At 44.5% G+C, this 18,698-nt stretch overlaps 2 protein-coding genes across 3 annotated transcripts in view; one reads left to right on the top strand and one right to left on the bottom strand.

Moving 5' to 3' along the window:
- The window catches only part of LST1 (leukocyte specific transcript 1), a 13,129-nt gene extending 9,394 nt beyond the window's left edge, over positions 1-3,735 (bottom strand). For both annotated transcript variants that reach the window (XM_081322017.1, XM_081322016.1), the window contains exons 1-2: positions 3,550-3,735; positions 1,749-1,812 (exon numbers count right to left, since the gene is read on the bottom strand). In XM_081322017.1, coding sequence (XP_081178143.1) covers positions 1,749-1,788 — 40 coding nt within the window. In that variant the 5' untranslated portion in view covers positions 1,789-1,812; positions 3,550-3,735. The remainder of the gene's footprint in view (positions 1-1,748; positions 1,813-3,549) is intronic.
- LOC308664613 (regulator of G-protein signaling 3-like) overlaps positions 1-18,698 on the top strand; it is a 105,804-nt gene that overhangs the window by 80,524 nt on the left and 6,582 nt on the right. The window lies entirely within an intron of this gene.

Here is an 18,698-nt window from a genome sequence, read left to right on the forward strand (position 1 = left end):
TTGCTACAACATTACAATTTTACTGCATTCTCCCAGCCATCATACTTTCAGATGTAGTTGCTATCCTTGTCTAGATGTACGTATCAATAGACTTATGCTTAAGTCACTTATTTGAAAGCAGAGGTGGGGAACTATGGCTCTTTTATGACCTATGGACTTCAACTCCCAGAATTCCTGAGCCAGCATGGCTGGTTCAGAATTCTGGAAGTTGAAGTTCACAAGCCTTAAAGGAGCCATAGTTCCCCACCTTTGCTTGAAAGCAGTAGATCATTTTTCTCAGTAGATGTTCACCAAACAAATGACCATTTTCATCATAGTTGGGTATTGGTCCATTCATTTTTTATGCTGTGTCTCATAATATCCTTCTCTAACTATTTATTTCCCACAGATCTCATTCATTCAGAATATTGCACAACGTCTGCCCCAAAGTCATCTCTGTTTCTTTTATTATCACTTTTCATTGAATTGTAATATCGAACTACCATCAATCTACTAATTCTTGTTTCCATATGCACCTACCACAATCTAGATTACATCAATACATATTACCTGGCACACATTTTAGCCATTTTGTTCATCCTTAATTCTAAATCAGGGGTCTTCAAACATGGCAACTTTAAGACTTGTGGACTTCAATTCCAAAAATCATTAATCAGCCATCCTCACATGGCTAGTTGATGAATTATGGGAATTGAAGTCCACAAGTATTAGGCTGCATTTACAGAGGGATAGAATCAAGATCATGTGAAGTGTTAATACCACTTTGCAATGCCTTGGTAAGGCCACAGTTGGAATACTGCATCAAGTTTTGGTCACCACGGAGTAAAAAAGACATTGAGACTCTAGAAAGAGTGCAGAGAAGAGCAACAAAGATGATTAGGGGACTGGAGGCTAAAACATATAAGGAACGGTTGCTGGAATTGGATATGTCTAGTCTAATGAAGAGAAGGACGAGGGGTGACATGATAGCAGTGTTTCAATATCTCAGGGGTTGCCACAAAGAAGAGGGAGTCAAGTTATTCTCCAAAGCATGTGAAGGCAGGACAAGAAGCAACGGGTGGAAAGTAATCAAAGAGAGAAGCAACCTAGAACTAAGGAGAAATTTTCTGACAGTTAGAACAATTAATCAGTGGAACAACCTGCCTCCAGAAGCTGTGAATGCTCCAACACTGGAAGTCTTTAAGAAGAGACTGGACAGCCATTTGTCTGAAATGGTATAGGGTTTCCTGTCTGAGCAGGGGTTGGACTAGATGACTTCCAAGGTCCCTTCCAACATTATTATTATTATTATTATTATTATTATTATTATTATTATTATTATTATTATTACTATTATTATTATTATCATCATCATCATCATCATCATCATCATCATCATCATCAATCATGTTTCGTGACATATTTCCTGATAATAGTAAGGACAAAGCTGATCAATTTTGGCCAATATACCACGATCATGCTATTCTGCGCAAGCTCAATCTCTAATCTAGAGGCTACCTTGCCACCCAATATACAGCACCCCACCCTATAACTATTATGTTCAGTGGATTATCATACTCAAGATGTGTCTCCAAAATTCTGATGTCCAAGATAACTTTCCAAGGAATTGTGGTTGAGCAGCTTGGCTTAATCTTGGCTTCAACTTGCAAATAAGTCATCATTTGTAATCCTCAGTTCTAGAATATGGATTCCTCTTCTGAAGAAGTTAGATTTCACAGCACAAAAGATATAAGCGAAACAGCACTTACCATTCTGACATCTTCCACCAAAAAGATATAATGAACTCATTGCCAGCGTTATAGGGGAAGACTTCTGAGAAACAAAGAAAAGAGAACAAATGTCAGAAGAAGACTTATGGAAGTGAGGAAGGCTCAGAAGGAACCATAAAGTGCAAATGATAACACATGGGTCGCAACACCACCCTGCATACTTTATAACTATTATTATGGTTAGTTGCACAGTTAGATATGTAAACAGGGTTTGGCATTTTTATCCACCTATGGAGTCCTTCCCAAGGACCTAGGATAGACAAATGTTGTTTGATGGTGTTTAAAGTATGCTGAGGGATTTCAGCTGTTCCAGCTGCCTTTTGCAGTTGACTAACAGAGATTGTCAATGCTGATAGTGTTTAAGTGGTACTCCAGTTGTTTTGGCATTGCACCCAAAGCACCAATTAAATGTTTTACACCATAAAGAATAACGGGATAACAGAGACGACGACAACAAGAAGAAGAAGAAGAAGAAGAAGAAGAAGAAGAAGAAGAAGAAGAAGAAGAAGAAGAAGAAGAAGAAGAAGAAGAAGAAGAAGAAGAAGAAGAAGAAGAAGAAGTTGGAAGGGACCTTGGAGGTCATCTAGTCCAACCCGCTGCTCAGGCAGGAAACCCTATACCATTTCAGGAAAATGGCTGGCCAGTCTCTTCTTAAAAACCTCCAGTGTTGGAGCATTCACCACCTCTGGAGGCAGGTTGTTCCACTGGTTAATTGTTCTAACTGTCAGGAAGTTTCTCCTTAGTTCTAGGTTGCTTCTCTCCTTGACTAGTTTCCATCCGTTGCTTCTTGTCCTGCTTTCAGGTGCTTTGGAGAATAGCTTGGCTCCCTCTTCTTTGTGGCAGCCCCTGAGATATTGGAACACTGCTATCATGTCCTGCTCAAGCAGGAGACCCGTACTATTTCAGAGTACTTAGGTAACATGGGCAGTGTAGACTTTAATAAATACATAAATGTTGATACTATCTTTGTTTTCTTTCTATATGCGGGGCTGGGGCTGATGTCAACACGTGTTTCATCTTTCTTTTTTTTTCCTTCACCGAAACCTGCCCCAGATGCCAATGGATGGACAGATCAGTTTAGGGAAATCTCTCTCCTGTTACTGATCCCAGTGAAGAATCCAAGAAGTTTCACTTACAACAAAACACACAGTTCTCTTTTTCGGAGGTAAAGCACATACACGGTATTTTAAAAGCTTTAAAGGATTCAAGCAATAGTGTTACTACAGCAGGCATGTAGGGTCTGCTAGAGTAGCACAATCCCCAGAGTGGCAATATGCAGGGTCCACAAGCAATAATTTACCATGTGTAAGAGATGCAACCAGGGTTCCCTTCCTCATAAGAGCAAATCCTACCAGTTCTACATCCCTGGTTTCACATACTCTCCATAAACACAGCTGTATGAAAAGCCATGTATCTCCTCATTCGAGATACCACTTTGGTGTAGTGGTGAAGGCACCAGATTAGAAACCTGGAGACTATAAGTTCTAGTCCCATTTTAGGCATAAAGCCGGCTGGGTGACCTTGAGTCAGTCCTTCTCTTTCAGTCGTAGGAAGGAGGCAATGGTAAACCACTTCTGAAATCTTGCCAAGAAAACTGCAGGGACTTCTCTAGGCAATCGCCAAGAGTCAGCACTGACTCGAAGGCACGCACAATCACACCTCCTCGTTCACCAAATCTTTCCACCTTTGGGCCGTCATCTGATCTTACTTCTAGCTCCTTCTTGGTTGTTGCCCCACTTGAACTCCGTCAACTTCTAGAAGTTCTTTAGACCCTTCTTACCTTCTTCCCCTTATCCCACCGAATCTCCTCTGTAAGTTTTGGGTTCTTTCACCATTCCAGACACTCGAGCGTCTACCTTCAACGTTCCGCCTTCTTTGGGATCTGAGGCATTTCTGCTTCTGACAGACGAAAGAAAATAAAAAAGCTTGCTGAAACTTCTGCTTCCACCAGGAAACACAGAGCTACCACACAAACTAGAAGTGGACAAGCAGATGTTTCCACTCAGCCACAAGACTGAACTAAATAGGCCTGAATATGTGTCTGCCTCAAGGAGGGGAAGTTGCAGATTTAATTTTCACCAGTAAAACCTGGCCCCATTCCACTGCATGTTTAACCAGGTCAGGAGAAGGGACCGATGTACAGGTATTAGGAAATGTCAAGAAGGGGATCTAATGGTCAAGTCAATCAACTTCCAGCAGATTTAGCACCCCCAGAAGGAAAACCTAATTCTATTCACCCAGCTATGCCAATTTAGTTCTCCCAAAAAGCAGAACTGGAAAGAAAAAAACAAGGGAAAAACAAACTTCTGCATTAATTCTTTTTAACTTTTGTATTTTTGTATTTTTATATGTTTGCCCTGTTCACCGCCCTGAGTCCTTCGGGAGAAGGGCGGTATATAAATAAAATTAAGCAGGCATATACATAGAATGAAGGCTACTGCTAAGCTTGTAAGCCGCCCTGAGTCTTCAGAGAAGGGCGGGATATAAATGGAATTAAAATAAAAAAAAAATTATTATTATTATTATTATTATTATTATTATTATTATTATTATTATTATTATTATTATTATTATTATTATACAATTGTCATTTTTTTAAAAAATTATTAAAGTTTTAACATGGTAAAAAATGAGTACAGGTAATCCTTGACTTACAACAGCTCATTTAGTGACCCTTCGAAGTTGCAGCGGCACTGAGAAAAGTGACTTATGACCATTTTTCACACTTATGACCGTTGTCTATGGAGAGTCTCGGTAATCCAGGCCATAGTGGTCCCAAAGATGCTTTTCCACCAGGCAGCTGGAGTTTAAAGTCCAGTTGCCTCATGAGAAAGCATCTTTGGGACTTATGACTATTGTAGCATCCCGATAGTCACGTGATTTACATTATGCTTGACAACTGACTCACATTTATGACAGTTGCAGTTGCAGTGTCCCGGAGTCATGTGATCCCCTTTTGTCACCTTCTGACAAGCGAAGTCAATGGGGATTCACTTAACATCTGTGTTACTAATTTAACAACTGCAGGTAGTCACTTAGCAAATTGGGTAAGAAAAATCATAAAATGGGGCAAAACTCACTTAACAAATTTCTCACGTAACAATTTTGGCCTCAATTGTAGTCATAGTTGAGGACTACCTGTACAGAAGAATATAAAAAAAAGAGAAAATGAAAAAGTGGAGAAGAGGATACAGTTAAAGAAAGAAAAAAGATAAAAGCAACTTCTGCCCTTCTTTAAAAGAACTTGCAAACTAATTATCCCGCCTTCCTCCTTAATGTTACAATAATCCTGTCATCCCCTTTTCAGTTATCAGATCCACAAACTACTGTTTTATTTCAGCAAACAGTCTATAAAAGGCTTCCAGTCTTTTTAATAAAAGTATTTATTTTTAGTGCTTGACAAAACAGGTCAGTTTTTCCATCTCAGCTAGTTCTGTCAGCTTCACAATCCATTCCTCCATTATTTCAGTGTTCCTCCATCCTTGTGCATATAATAATCTTGCTGCAATTATCGTATATAAACTTAATCTTCCGTAACTCTTTTCTGATTGGCTATCTCTATCTCCCAATAAGAAAAGTTCTGGTTTCATCTCAATAATATTAGTAAATTATAGTCATTAATTATTATCAATCACTAATTATAGATTATAAATACATTATAAATTACTAATTACTATAATTAGTAATATACTCTATGTTATATAGTAATCTTCAGTACTCTTTGTAGAATTGCCATAGAATAGGACAGGGCTTTTCAACCAGTGGTACGGGTACCACCTGTGGTACATTGGCACCTGGCAGGTGGTACGCAACCATGCTAGAGAAGTGGTAGCAGGGGAGGGGAATGAGCTGAACTGGTGGCAGCACCACACAAGCCTGAGCGAGAGATGGCTGGAGATGCAGGGCTGTCAGGGCTCAGAGGAAGCGCCAGGATCAGCGCCAGGCTCCAGCTGGAGCTCGACGCTGTTCCTGGCGCTTCTGAGCCCAGAAGAAGCGCCGATCAGCTGGAATGCTGCAGCATCTCCATGGTCTTGTGATTTACATTCAGATGCTTGGCAACTGATTCATATTTATGTTGGTCACAGTGTCCCAGGGTCATGTGAAGTGACCAAAACCTGCTGCAACCACCCAGCATAGTGGGGTAATAAAAACCAAACACCCTCCACCCCACCCCCGCTGCCAATCCTAAACAGAAATTCTCACAACAATGAAAACCTCGGACAGGAGGAAGAGCACCACCGGGCGGGCAGGCAGGTGTCTTGCTCGGCTGTGGCTTGGGGGGGCACTTTTTTCAGGTCCATTCAAACAATCACTAGGCGAACTGTTGTAAGTCGAGGACTACCTGTACTTCATCACTTTTTTCATTTTTTTTTTGGGTCATCAAGTTTTTGACACCTTGCTAGGCGACTGGTGGTACTCAGATGTTGCCATATCCTAAAAGTGGTACAATGGGTGAAAAGGTTGAAAAGCCCTGGAACAGGATATCTGTAGCTCAGGGTTGAACTGTGAATTCTCTCTGAGCTTGGTTGTTTGACTGCAGATTTTTCATTATCTGACTAGCTAATTTTATCAGTGCTAGTGTGAGGTTTGCTCTCTGTTTATATACAGTAACTTGTAGCTTCTTTTTCACCAAATGTAATAATTATTTTAATGCCACTGGTTGTTTTTTTCCAATTTTGATTGCGACTACACAGAATTGTGTGCTATCATTCATATTGTTTAATTGCTTACAGCAGTTTGTAGGAGTGCTCAGATAAGCAGAAGGGGTATGCTTTTGACAATAAAAATATATACGCCAAATGCCAAACATCCCATCCAAAGCAGAATTCTCTATGTGGAATGATAAAAACAGATTGGCAACTTTAAGATGTATGGATTTCAGCTTCCAGAATTCCCTAGCCAGCATAGATGGCCCATTCCCGTATTTCTAGTTTGCTTCTCTGAGGTAGGGTGAAAGACGTCTTTCACCCTACCTCACATTTTGTACCTCTAGTTTGCTTATTCCTGAGGTAGGGATTTTCAAACTTTTTCAGGCAATAAAACCTGTTAAGAAAAAAAAAATCAGCGGATAAGCCAACCAAGAGGCAATGATCTAGGGATGGCAAATTGGCTATGTTTGAATTGAATGTCTCCCTTAATCTGTCCTGAAAACCCATTTTTGTGGGGGGTGAGTTTTTACCCCCCGTGGATAGGGCTCGCAACTTGGGAGTCCTCCTAGATTCACGGCTTACCTTAGAAGATCACATAGTAGCCGTGACTAGGGGGGCTTTCGCTCAGGTTCGCCTGGTGCGTCAGTTGAGGACCTATCTGGACCGGGATGCCCTGTGTACGGTCACTCATGCGCTCGTGACCTCTCGTCTTGACTATTGCAATGCTCTCTACATGGGGCTTCCCTTGAAGACCACTCGGAGACTCCAACTGGTACAGAATGCGGCCGCGAGAGTTGTCTTGGGAGTTTCCCGGTACTCCCATGTTACACCTTTGCTCCGCGAGCTGCATTGGCTACCAGTTGTCTTCTGGGTGAGGTTCAAGGTCTTGGTGATGGTTTTTAAGTCCTTACATGGCATGGGTCCGGAATACCTTGGGGACCACCTGCTGCCGGCGTCGACTCCCCTCCACCCTGTGCGTTCCCACAGAGAGGGCCTCCTCAGGGTGCCTCCGGTCAGGGAATGCCGGCTGGTGGCCCCCAGGGGGAGGGCCTTCTCTGTGGGCGCCCCGGCTTTGTGGAATCAACTGCCGGTTGAGCTCCGGATGGCACCAGATCTCCACTCCTTCCGGCGCGGCCTAAAGACCTATTTATTTGAACAAGCTGGCCTGGCCTGATGGGGAGTTAACTTAGGGTTTTAATATTTGTATATTTTTACTGTTTTATTTGGGCAATAATTTAATTTTCTCTTAACTTTTGTATTTCTGTATTTTTATTATATGCCCTGTTCACCGCCCTGAGTCCTTCGGGAGAAGGGCGGTATAAAAATTTAATAAACTATAAACTATAAACTATCATGTTCTTAGTGAAAGTTAGGGTAAAGGTAGTCCTCAACTTACAACCACAACTGAACCAAAAGTTTCTGCTGCTAAGCGAGAGATTGGTTAAGTGAATTTTGTCCCATTTTATGACCTTTCTTGCCACAGTTATTAAGTGAATCACTGCAGCTGTTAAGTTAGTGGCACAATTGTTAAGTGAATCTGGCTTCCCCCATTGACTCTGCTGCAACATTTGTAAGCATGAAAACTGGTCATAAGTCACTTTTTTCAGTGCTGTTGTAACTTTGAATAATCACTAAATGAACTGTTGTAAGTTGAGGACTACCTGTTCTACAAAAGACAGCTTGAAAACCCCTGGTCTAGCCCTCTGAATAAGATCTACTTTCTGCCAGAGGTTTCAGTTATTGTTGCAGGGAGATAGTCAGAAAAAGCTTCATTTTTATAACAGAGTTATGCATACCTAGGCTAGTAATATATGTAATTGGTTTGGCAGCTCAACAATTCAACATCTAAGAATTGTTTTATAACCACACCCACAGCTATAAACCTCTGTTTGATTTCTCATCGTGCACCAAGACTTGGACTGGAAATTTGTCAGTGATCAAAATTTACCTCAGACAAATTTTCCCTTCAAGCTAGCTTGGCAGTTTCAAACTTATGTGAGATTTACTTTTGGGGTAATTGTTCTGATAAGACTAGGGGATTTTAATGATCTGATTCCAGTGGATGGGAAAGAGGAGAAGGGAGAGGCAGCTAGAGAACCACAGCACAAGAAGGATTTTAAATATATATATTAATATTACATAATATAAAATGAAAATAAAGTTGAGAGGAAAAGGGGAAGAAAGGGGAACGAAATATGTAGGTACAGGGGGAAAGAAAAAAAGAATTGACTTCCAACTATTTTTCAGCACAGTAAAGTATAGAACAGAACTGCAGCCTTTCAACTTTCTATTTTACCGACTTAAACTTTACCAACTTTTATTTTACCAACTTGAGCCGTGGTGACGCACTGGTTAGAATGCAGTACTGCAGGCTACTTCTGCTGACTCCTGGCTGCCAGCAGTTCGGCAGTTTGATTCTCACCTGCTCAAGGTTGACTCAGCCTTCCGTCTTTCCAAGGTCGGTAAAATGAGGACCCAGGTTGTTGGGGGGCAATATGCTTAGAGAGGGCTGTAAAGCACTATGAAGCAATATATAAGTCTAAGTGCTATTGCTATTGCTATTAACAAACACTAGCCATTTCTATAAGAAGTGCAAGAATGATATTGAAGAACTGACTACAAAGAAGAGCAATGAAGATATTGGTACTGTCAAAGCTCGTCCTGCAGCAAGCAGGGCAGGGTGCTGAACACAGGAACGAGAGACCTCCACTGCGATCTGCAAGCACTTTATTCTCCAAGGCGACAGCCGCAACAAGAAACAAAGCCAGCGTTGGCTGCTACCTGCAGCCAACGCTACTATATACACACCCGAAAACCCCACCCATACTCCACCCAAACACGCCCACGCCCTCCCATTCCCTATAACTTCCCCACCCCTCCCCTACAAGGCCCTTCGCCCGACGCCCAGTCAGGTACGCTCCCTCCCGTGCCTTGCCACCACCGTGCTCCACCCCCTCACCCCCTCCCTGCCGCGCCCAACTCCGAACCCCCCTGTCGTCGTTCCTGCACAAGGCCCCCAGCCACCCGGGCACCACGGCGGGGAGGGACCCGTCCCCTAACGGCCTCGCCGGCTCCCGAATAACATAGTCCCGCGCAGGCGTGGCGTCGGCCGGAGGAGACAGCCGCACCGGCGGGGTCTCTGAAGCCTTCTGCTGCGCGGCCGAAGCTCCCAAAGCCTCCCAGGCCGCCGAGACGCAGGGTTGGTCCGGGCCTCTACCGGACACGCCGTAGGCCGGGGAACCCCGCGCAGACGCGCCGCCGGGTGAAGACGGCAGCCGCGGCACGTGCGGGGGCAGCTGAAGCGGCGGTGCGGTCTTCGGAGCCTTTTGAGCCGAGGAGCCCCGCTCAGACGCGCCGCCGGGTGAAGATGGCAGCCGCGGCGTGTCCGGGAGCAGCTGAGCCGGCGGCACGGTCCCCGGAGCCTTCCGAGCCGGGGAGCCCCGCTCAGGCGCGCCGCCGGGCGAAGATGGCAGCCGCGGCGCGTCCGGAAGCAGCTGAGGCGGCGGCGCAGCCCCCGGAGCCTTCCGAGCCAGGGAGCCCTGCGTAGACGCGCCGCCGGGCGAGGACGGCAGCCCCGGCGCGTCTGGAGGTGGCTGAGGCGGCGGCGCGGTCCCCGGTGCTTTACAGGCCGCCGAGGAGCCAGGTGAGTCCGGCGGCCGGAGGGCAGGGGGTGCCGGGAGGTTGGAGGGGCCCCCCCTCGAGTGTCGGGCTCCCGAGGCCCGACAGGTACAAGGTGAGTTAAGATATTGAAATCTAGAACAGTAAATGGTGCCTCAGTCCCAGACTGTATTAGACAGCTGAGCTATCTAGGTGTAATGTACTGGGCCTTGTTTTACTGAGTGTACCATGTGGGTTTGAATGCTGGAAGGTTGTTTAAGCAAGGAGCTGTCTAACGGCTCCCATCTCCTCAGACAACCCGTCTCCGGAGCTGTCATTGGCTGCCTCTAGGGTGGCAATAGTTTGCTTTAAACCTATTGGCCGCCACCTAGAGTCCAGGGTATAAATAGCTGCATTCGCAGCCCTATTTCTCAGTTCAGTTCCTGCTCTACAATAAAAGCATGTTCCTGCCTGAAGTCACTCGCCTCTTCATTCAAGAAAAGAACCCAGTACACAACACTAGGCACTCAGAGAAAAGGTCCCCAAACAAAGACAAAAGAAATAACTATTCATGAACATTAACTTTGAAGAAGCAGGATAGGAAGAATATTGACAGTAATAAATGAGAATATTTGTAGCTCAGGGTTGAAATGAGAGGTCCTTGGTACTCTCTGAGCTTGCTTATTTTCTTGCAGATGTTTCATTACCCAAACAAAGTAACATCATCATGACTAGCACTGATGATGTTAACTAGTTTGGGTAATGAAACATCTACAAGAAAATAAGCAAGCTCAAAGAAAACCAAGGACCCCTCAGTATTGATACTTTGAGCTTTTGTGTTGGAGAAGACTCTTCAGAATAACATGGGCAGCCAAGAAAACAAACTAATGGATCCTCAAACAATCGAACCTAGAGTTCTCACTTGAGGCACATATGACCATGCTCAAATTATTCTACTTTGGACACATTATGCAAAGACCAAGCTCTGAGGAAAAGGCTGTAATGCTAGGATAGATGGAAGGATAGAAGAAAGAAGAAGAAGAAGAAGAAGAAGAAGAAGAAGAAGAAGAAGAAGAAGAAGAAGAAGAAGAAGAAGAAGAAGAAGAAGGAGGAGGAGGAGGAGGAGGAGGAGGAGGAGGAGGAGGAGGAGGAGGAGGAGGAGGAGGAGGAGGAGGAGAAGGAGGAAGAAGAAGAAGAAGAAGAAGAAGAAGAAGAAGAAGAAGAAGAAGAAGAAGAAGAAGAAGAAGAAGAAGAAGAAGAAGGAGGAGGAGGAGGAGGAGAGCAAAATGAATGGATTCAGTTGCAATGGTGATGGTGGCACCATTGGAAGACCAAAAGATTGTTAGAGTTTTACAGCTTTCCAGTGCAAAAATAAGCCCAATACTGTGTCTTAATCAAAAACAGTTCTCATTGGTTGGTTTGTTGCTATGGCTATTCCAGTTCATAAAATTTCTTACACAGTGACAAAGACCAGGTTAGAAACAGATCATAACGGAGAAAAACTATGTGGCTGCTAGAAGTTGTAAATGACTTGATAGCACATAATCAATTAATCAGACAACCATGGCCTTTTCAGAACATTCAGAATCTACTTCAGAATCACTTCAGAAGGTCAGTCCTCCTAAGGCAAAATTTCTGCCTCATGAACATCTGGAGGAGAGAGAAAATGCTCTCATATCCTTTTGTGGGACATAGCAGAGTGAAGGGGAAGTGGGCTGGAACACTAAGATGCTTGAGCTCTTTGAATAGAAGGGAAAATTTTTGCAGAGCGGAAATGGAGTAGGGTGGTGCCCACCACAACAGAAGAGTTGTGGGCTCACACCTGGTGGGAGGTTTTGCTCCAGTGAACCTGAGAATCACCTTGCCCACAACAGTGGCTCCTCAGGGAAAAGCTCAGACAAGAAAAGGCTCTAGATAATCTCTTCCACCCAGCTTGAAAGCTCAGAAGGAAGTCAATTGTACAATGAGATGGGAAACAATAAAAGATTGAAAGTCATGGCCAAACAAGAATTCCAATCTCCTAATCAATTAACACCGTACCCAAACATGTGAGCACAAATGAGGTTTGGAGAGCCTCCACAATGTTACAAGGTCGGTTTTGCCAATTTGATACCATCCAAATGTCTCAGAATATTCTGCCTAGGAATATTTGGATTTGTAGTCTCAATGCATCTGAAGGGCTATCCTAGACACCCCCAATCTCACCAACCTGGTGGAGAAGAACTACTAAAAAAATGTTAATGCCTTAAGGCACTCACAGGGGTCTTCCAGATGACTAGCCTTTCTGTTCTTTAACCTTCAACTTGAATGTAATTTAAACAGGCCATGTTGACTAATTTTCAATTTATATGGGCATCAGCACCCTAGGAACATGGACATTTTTATATGTTGGTGAATCTATATGGTGGCACAATGGTTAGAATGCAGCTTTGCAGGCAAAATCTGTCCATAGCCAGGAGTTAGATCCTAATCAGCTCAAAGTTGACTCAACGTCCCATCCTTCTGAGATCAGTAAAATGAGGACCAGATTGTTGGGGGGCAATATGTTCTGTAAATCTCTCAAATACCGTATTTTCCGGCGTATAAGAAGACTGGGCATATAAGACGACCCCCCAACTTTTGAGATGATTTTCAAGATTTTTCGTCTTATACGCCGGAAAATCAGCGAGCCCGGGAAGGCACGCCCTCCCCTCTCACTGTGGAGGAAGCAGGGCAGGCGCTTCACGCTCTTCCCTCTTGAGGCAGCATCGGTGGAGCCGTCCGGCGTTGGGCGGGAGCCAGCAGGGCAGTCCTGCGCACGCGCGCGCTCCCCGGCTGTTAAGGAGCCCTCCTTAGCAGCCGGGAGTGCGCACGTGTGCAGGACTGCCCTGCCGGCTCACGCCCGACGCCGGACGGCTCCGCCGATACTGCCTCAAGAGGGAAGAGCGTGAGGTGCCTGCCATGGCTCCCCAAGGACTCCTTAGGAGCCGGGGAGCGCGCGTGTGCGCAGGACTGCCCTGCCGGCTCCCGCCAGACGCCAGCCTGCCCTGCTTCCTCCACAGTGAGAGGGGAGGGCGTGCCTTCCCAGGCTCGCTGACTTGCAGCCAAGCCGGAGCTGAAAGGGGCTTTTCCTTCCACCCACCCTTTGGAATAAACGCAAGAGCTCCCGGGGTCTGGCATTTGCAAGGGGGAGGGGAAGGGGCTGAGAGGCTCTTGGGGGTGGGAAGGGAGAGTCACATTGGAGGGGGGACTGCACTAAGGAGGCTTGAAGCTGCTTTGCAAGAACGGGGGCGCTTGATTGATTTATGTACTATTTTCTGGCGTATAAGACGACTGGGCGTATAAGACGACCCCCCAACTTTTGAGATGATTTTCATGGGTTAAAAAGTCATCTTATACGCCAGAAAATACGGTACTACTGTAAAGTGCTATGTGGCAGCATATAAGTCTTAAGTGCTATTGCTATTGCTAATGTGGAAAGAACTGCAAGGCTTAGCCCAGGGGTAGGTAAGTCCACGACTTACCAGGGGTAGGTAAGTCCACGAGTTCTTTTATGACTCGTGGACTTCAACTCCCAGAATTCCTGAGCCAGCATGGCTGGCTCAGGAATTCTGGGAGTTGAAATCCACGAGTCATAAAAGGGCCAAGGTTGTCTACCCTGGGTTTAGCCAATCATTGCTTGGTTTTTTTTGTTTTGTTAGGTTAAGAGAGCTAAGTTAAGAGAACTGTCAGCCTCTCAGTGTGTCTTTTTGTGTTTGTTATGATGGCAAATTTCCATTGTGTTGCAAACTCCAAATGGCATGCCATCAGTTCTATATTTGAGTTTCTAATCTTGTCTGTATACAGCTATAAAGAGATATAAGGAACTGCAAGGCAGGGTCAGGCTAGGGTCCCTTCCAAGGAAAAACAAGGTACAAGACAGTGACACACTGCCACTTTCATTGCCTCAAAACAACCTATTTCCTATCCATAGATACAAGCCACTGGCATAGGGATATATCAAAATTGCCTACAAGTGTCAGAATCCATTTATATCACATTTCATAAATGTATAGGTAGAACATTGTGCTTATTCTGGGGATTCTGCCATCTCTCCGAGGGGGGGTGAGAGAACGGTTACTTAGATTGAAATAGGCGATCTTCAAACAACAGGGAAACGTTTGATCTGGGGGAGGGAGGGGGAGAGACGGATCTGGATCGCATCTTCATTTACAACTGAAAAAAGGAAGAAGCAATAACAATAAAAACAAGGAGAGTTCCCTTTCCCACGGAAGGGCCTGACACCTAAGTAAATGATGGGAGCCTGACCAAATGGATGAGGGGAGGGGCTGAAATGGGAATGCTTTATATAGGATTGAAATGTAACTTTGTTAGATTCCGTCTTGTATTGCCACAATCGATTCCATCCTAGTAAACATTTTCCTTTTGGACTAAACTTGCATCCAAGAGTTCTTATTTCCTAAGATGTGGATTGAGGTGGGTCCTGACAACAAGTGCAAATCCCCAGTTGTGACTTCAAGGGCTAAGTGAAGAAGACTCATCTCATTTGACAGTCTGTCGTTTGTTCAGACCAGAGCCTTGGTGGAGCAGTGGGCTAATGCCTCTTTAAGTAACACCAGCTGCCTGCAATTAGTGCAGGTTCGCATCCCACCAGGCTCAAGGTTGACTCAGCCTTCCATCCTTCCAAGCTAGGTAAAATGAGGACCCAGATTGTTGGGGGCAATAAGCTGACTTTGTAAAAATGCCGCTTGGGGTGTGTGTGAAAGCCCTAATAAGCAGGCATATACATAGAATGAAGGCTACTGCTAAGCTTGTAAGCCGCCCTGAGTCTTCGGAGAAGGGCGGGATATAAATGGAATTAAAATAAAAAATAAAAAAAATAAAATTACAGAATAACAGAGTTGGAAGGGACCTTGGAGCACTTTTAGTACAAGCAGGAAAACCTGTACCTATACCATTTCAGACAAATGGCTGTCCAATCTCCGCTTTAAAACCTCCAGTGACGGAGCACCCACAACTTCTGAAGGGAAGCAATTCCACCAATTAATTTTTCTAACTATCACGGAATTTCTCCTTAATCCTAGGTTGCTTCTCTCCTTGATTAGTTTCCATCCGTTGCTTCTTGTCCTGCTTTCAGGTGCTTTGGAGAATAAGTTGACTCCCTCTTCTTTGTGGCAACCTCTTAGGTATTCCACCACAATAGCATGAGCAGAAAGGGACATTCGCATAAATTATATTATCCGAATGACCGAACTGGAATCTGGCTCAGTAATGAAGCTCATTCATTGTCCTGCTCTTACAACTGTCCTGTAGGACAGGGCTTTTCAACCTTTTCACCCATTGTACCACTTTTAGGATATGGCAACATCCAAGCACCACCACTCGCCTAGCAAGGTGTCAAAAACTTGATGACCAAAAAAAAGAGGAAAAAAGTGATGAATTACAGGTAGTCCTTGACTAACAACAGTTCACTTAGTGACTGTTCAAAGTTACAATGGCACTGAAAAAAGTGCCCCCCAAGCCACAGCCAAGCAAGATACCTGCCTGCCCGCCCGGCGGCGCTCTTCCTCCTGTCCCTGTGGGACAGTTTGGTTTTTATTTCCCCCCCCCCATCTGCTGGGTGGTTGCAGCAGGTTTTGGTCACTTCACATGACCCTGGGACACTGTGACCGTCATAAATATGAATTAGTTGCCAAGCATCTGGATGTAAATCACAAGACCCTGGAGATGCTACAACATTCCAGCTGATCAGTGCTTCTTCTGGGCTCAGCAGAAGCGCTAGGATCAGTGCCGAGCTCCAACTGGAGCCTGGTGCTGATTCTGGCGCTTCCGCTGAGCCCTGACAGCCCTGCAGCTCCAGCATCTCTCACTCAGGCTTCTGTGGTGCTGCCACTGGTTCAGCTCATTCCCCTCCCCCGCTACCACTTTTCTAGGATGGTCGCGTACCACCTGCCAGGTGCCAATGTACCACAGGTGGTACCCGTACCACTGGTTGAAAAGCCCTGCTGTAGGAAAATTTAAGGCAGAATTTAACACCCAGAATTCTGGAATTTGAAATCCACATATCTCAAAGTTGCCAAGGTTAAATAAGACTGGCTTAAGAGGAGGTATAAGTGTAATTCCTGGGTATATATTTTTCCTCTCAGTACCAACAGCAGTACCAACCAGTAAGAAAAGGCATTGCCAGCCATCTTCCTTAAACTGTGGTGGGGAAGGCTTGAGCAAGGACGGGTAGCTTCCTGATACAGAGGCTTGGTTCATCTTTCAAAATGCCTGAATGGCACTATTACTGTTACTTAAGTCATTTCTGGACATGAATCTATCAGTATTTTGAAAAACAAAATATTACCCTACTGGGAGATTAGAGGAGGAGAAGGCCGAATGAAGCAGGAAGGAGCTCATCCCGAGCATCAAGAGAGGTCTCTTCTGCTTCATCCCAGGTTCATCCTGTATGCTACTGATTTATCCATTCAGGTTCTTGTCTATGGAGATTCTCAATCATCCAAGTCATGGTTGTCCCCAAGTTCTTATTCCAAAAAAAAAAAAAACACAAGTGGACTTTGTTGAGTTTGTTTTCCCCTCGAAAACATTTCGCTTCTCATCCAAGAAGCTTCTTCAGGTCATTGAACTGAACTGAACATGAACTGAAGAAGCTTCTTGGATGAGAAGTGTAATGTTTCCAAGGAAAAATAATCCAAGCAAGTCCAGCTGCCTTTTGGAAAAGCGCCTTTGGGACATCCAGATTCTTTTTGGCCACGTCTTCCTTTCAGATGACCTCAAACCTCTGAGATGAACTACAAGGGGAAATCTAAGCGAGCATGCCTGTAGCAGCTGAAAATGGCCTATGGGATTTGGGAAGATCCCAGCTTCCATCACCATCTCTTCCTTCGCCAAAATCATCATGTTGTCAGGGAGGCATCCCCAAATACTTGTAAGACAAGTCAGTGTTGAAAGGAGAGGAAATACACACTGTAAATTGGAACAGCCAAGGATGAATATAATTTACCTTCTGGTGGGCTTAGAAGTCCTCTATAAATAGTGAGCAGAGCATCTCTGTACCTTTATGAGTGGGATGTGGAGATGAGCCTCTAGGTGTTGTTGTTGTTGTTGTTGTTGTTGTTGTTATCACACAGGGTTATTGTTTGTGCAAATCATAACGTTTCCATTCAGTTGAATGTCATTACGTGAAGAGGAGGCTGAATTGAGCATCTTCTTCTCGATGTGCTCTGAATATTCAAAAACCTGAACAGGGCTTCTATTGCTCACCAACTAATGTTTACATGAGCCCGGGTGGCACAGTGGTTAGAATGCAGTATTACAGGCTAATTCTGCCGGCTGCCAGTAATTTGATTCTCACCAACTCAAGGTTGACCCATTCTTTTGAGATTGGTAAAATGAGGATCCAGATTGTTGGGGGGGGGCAATATGCTGATTCTGGAAACTGCTTAGAGAGGGCTGTAAAGCGCTATGAAGCAGCATATAAGTCTAAGTTCTATTGGTAAGTGCTATAATGGCAACAGCTGCAAGCATGATGCTCCTTGATTCTCCTTCCCTCTTTCTCAAGTGGAAGTTCATTAAACTCTTCTTTGGCCATTTCCCCCCGGAAAGCAGAACTGAAGCAACCATTTGTTACATAAGATTTGAGAAGTCACATTTAAGAAGTCATGAGTAAAGCAGGAGGCCATTCCAGACAGACTATGCAGATATCTGTATACAGACTGTAAATCTCCACACATCATGTGTTCAATTGGATGTATATCCTTCACAGTTTAAAGAACTTCACTTCTAAGCAAATGGGCACAGGGTGCCTTTGGTTGGTGGCACAGCAGGTGCAGCTTTTTAGTCAAACAAAAAGTTGCAGCAGAAGAAAGTTTCACTTCTGCTTCCTACCAGAAAAAAAGGAGGGAAATCATAGCCTTTACCAACATCTTCATTGTTCTTATAAAGAACTCCAAACTAAGCTTGGTGGAGGAGTGGGCTAATGCCTCCTTAAGTAACACCAGCTGCCTGCAATTAGTGCAGGTTCGCATCCCACCAGGCTCAAGGTTAACTCAGCCTTCCATCCTTCCGAGTTAGGTAAAATGAGGACCCAGATTGTTGGGGGCAATTAAGCTGACTTTTTAATAATGCCGCTTGGGGGGGTGTATGAGAGCCCTAATAAGCAGGCATATACATAGAATGAAGGCTACTGCTAAGCTTGTAAGCCGCCCTGAGTCTTCGGAGAAGGGCGGGATATAAATGGAATTAAAAAATAAGCTGGAGAAGCAATCTGAGATTAATTAATCAATTACATCAATCTTGCCTCAACAGAATAACAGAGTTGGAAGGGACCTTGGAGGTCTTCTAGTCCAACTCTCTGCTCAAGCATGAAGACCCTATACCATTTCAGACAAATGGTTGTCCAATCTCTTCTTAAAAACTTCCAGTGTTGGAGCATTCACCGCTTCTGGAGGCAGGTTGTTCCACTGATAAATTGTTCTGTCAGGAAATTTCTCCTTAGTTCTAGGTTGCTTCTCTCCTTGATCAGTTTCCATCCGTTGGTTCTTGTCCTGCCTTCAGGTGCTTTGGAGTACAGCTTGACTCCCTCTTCTTTCTGGCAACCCCTGAGATATTGGAACACTGCTATCATGTCACCCTTAGTCCTTCTTTTCATTAAACTAGGCATACCCAATTCCTGCAACCCTTCTTCATATGTTTTAGCCTT

The sequence above is a fragment of the Vipera berus genome, assembly GCF_964194415.1.
Source record: "Vipera berus genome assembly, chromosome: 2".
Classification (NCBI taxonomy): Eukaryota; Metazoa; Chordata; class Lepidosauria; order Squamata; family Viperidae; genus Vipera; species Vipera berus.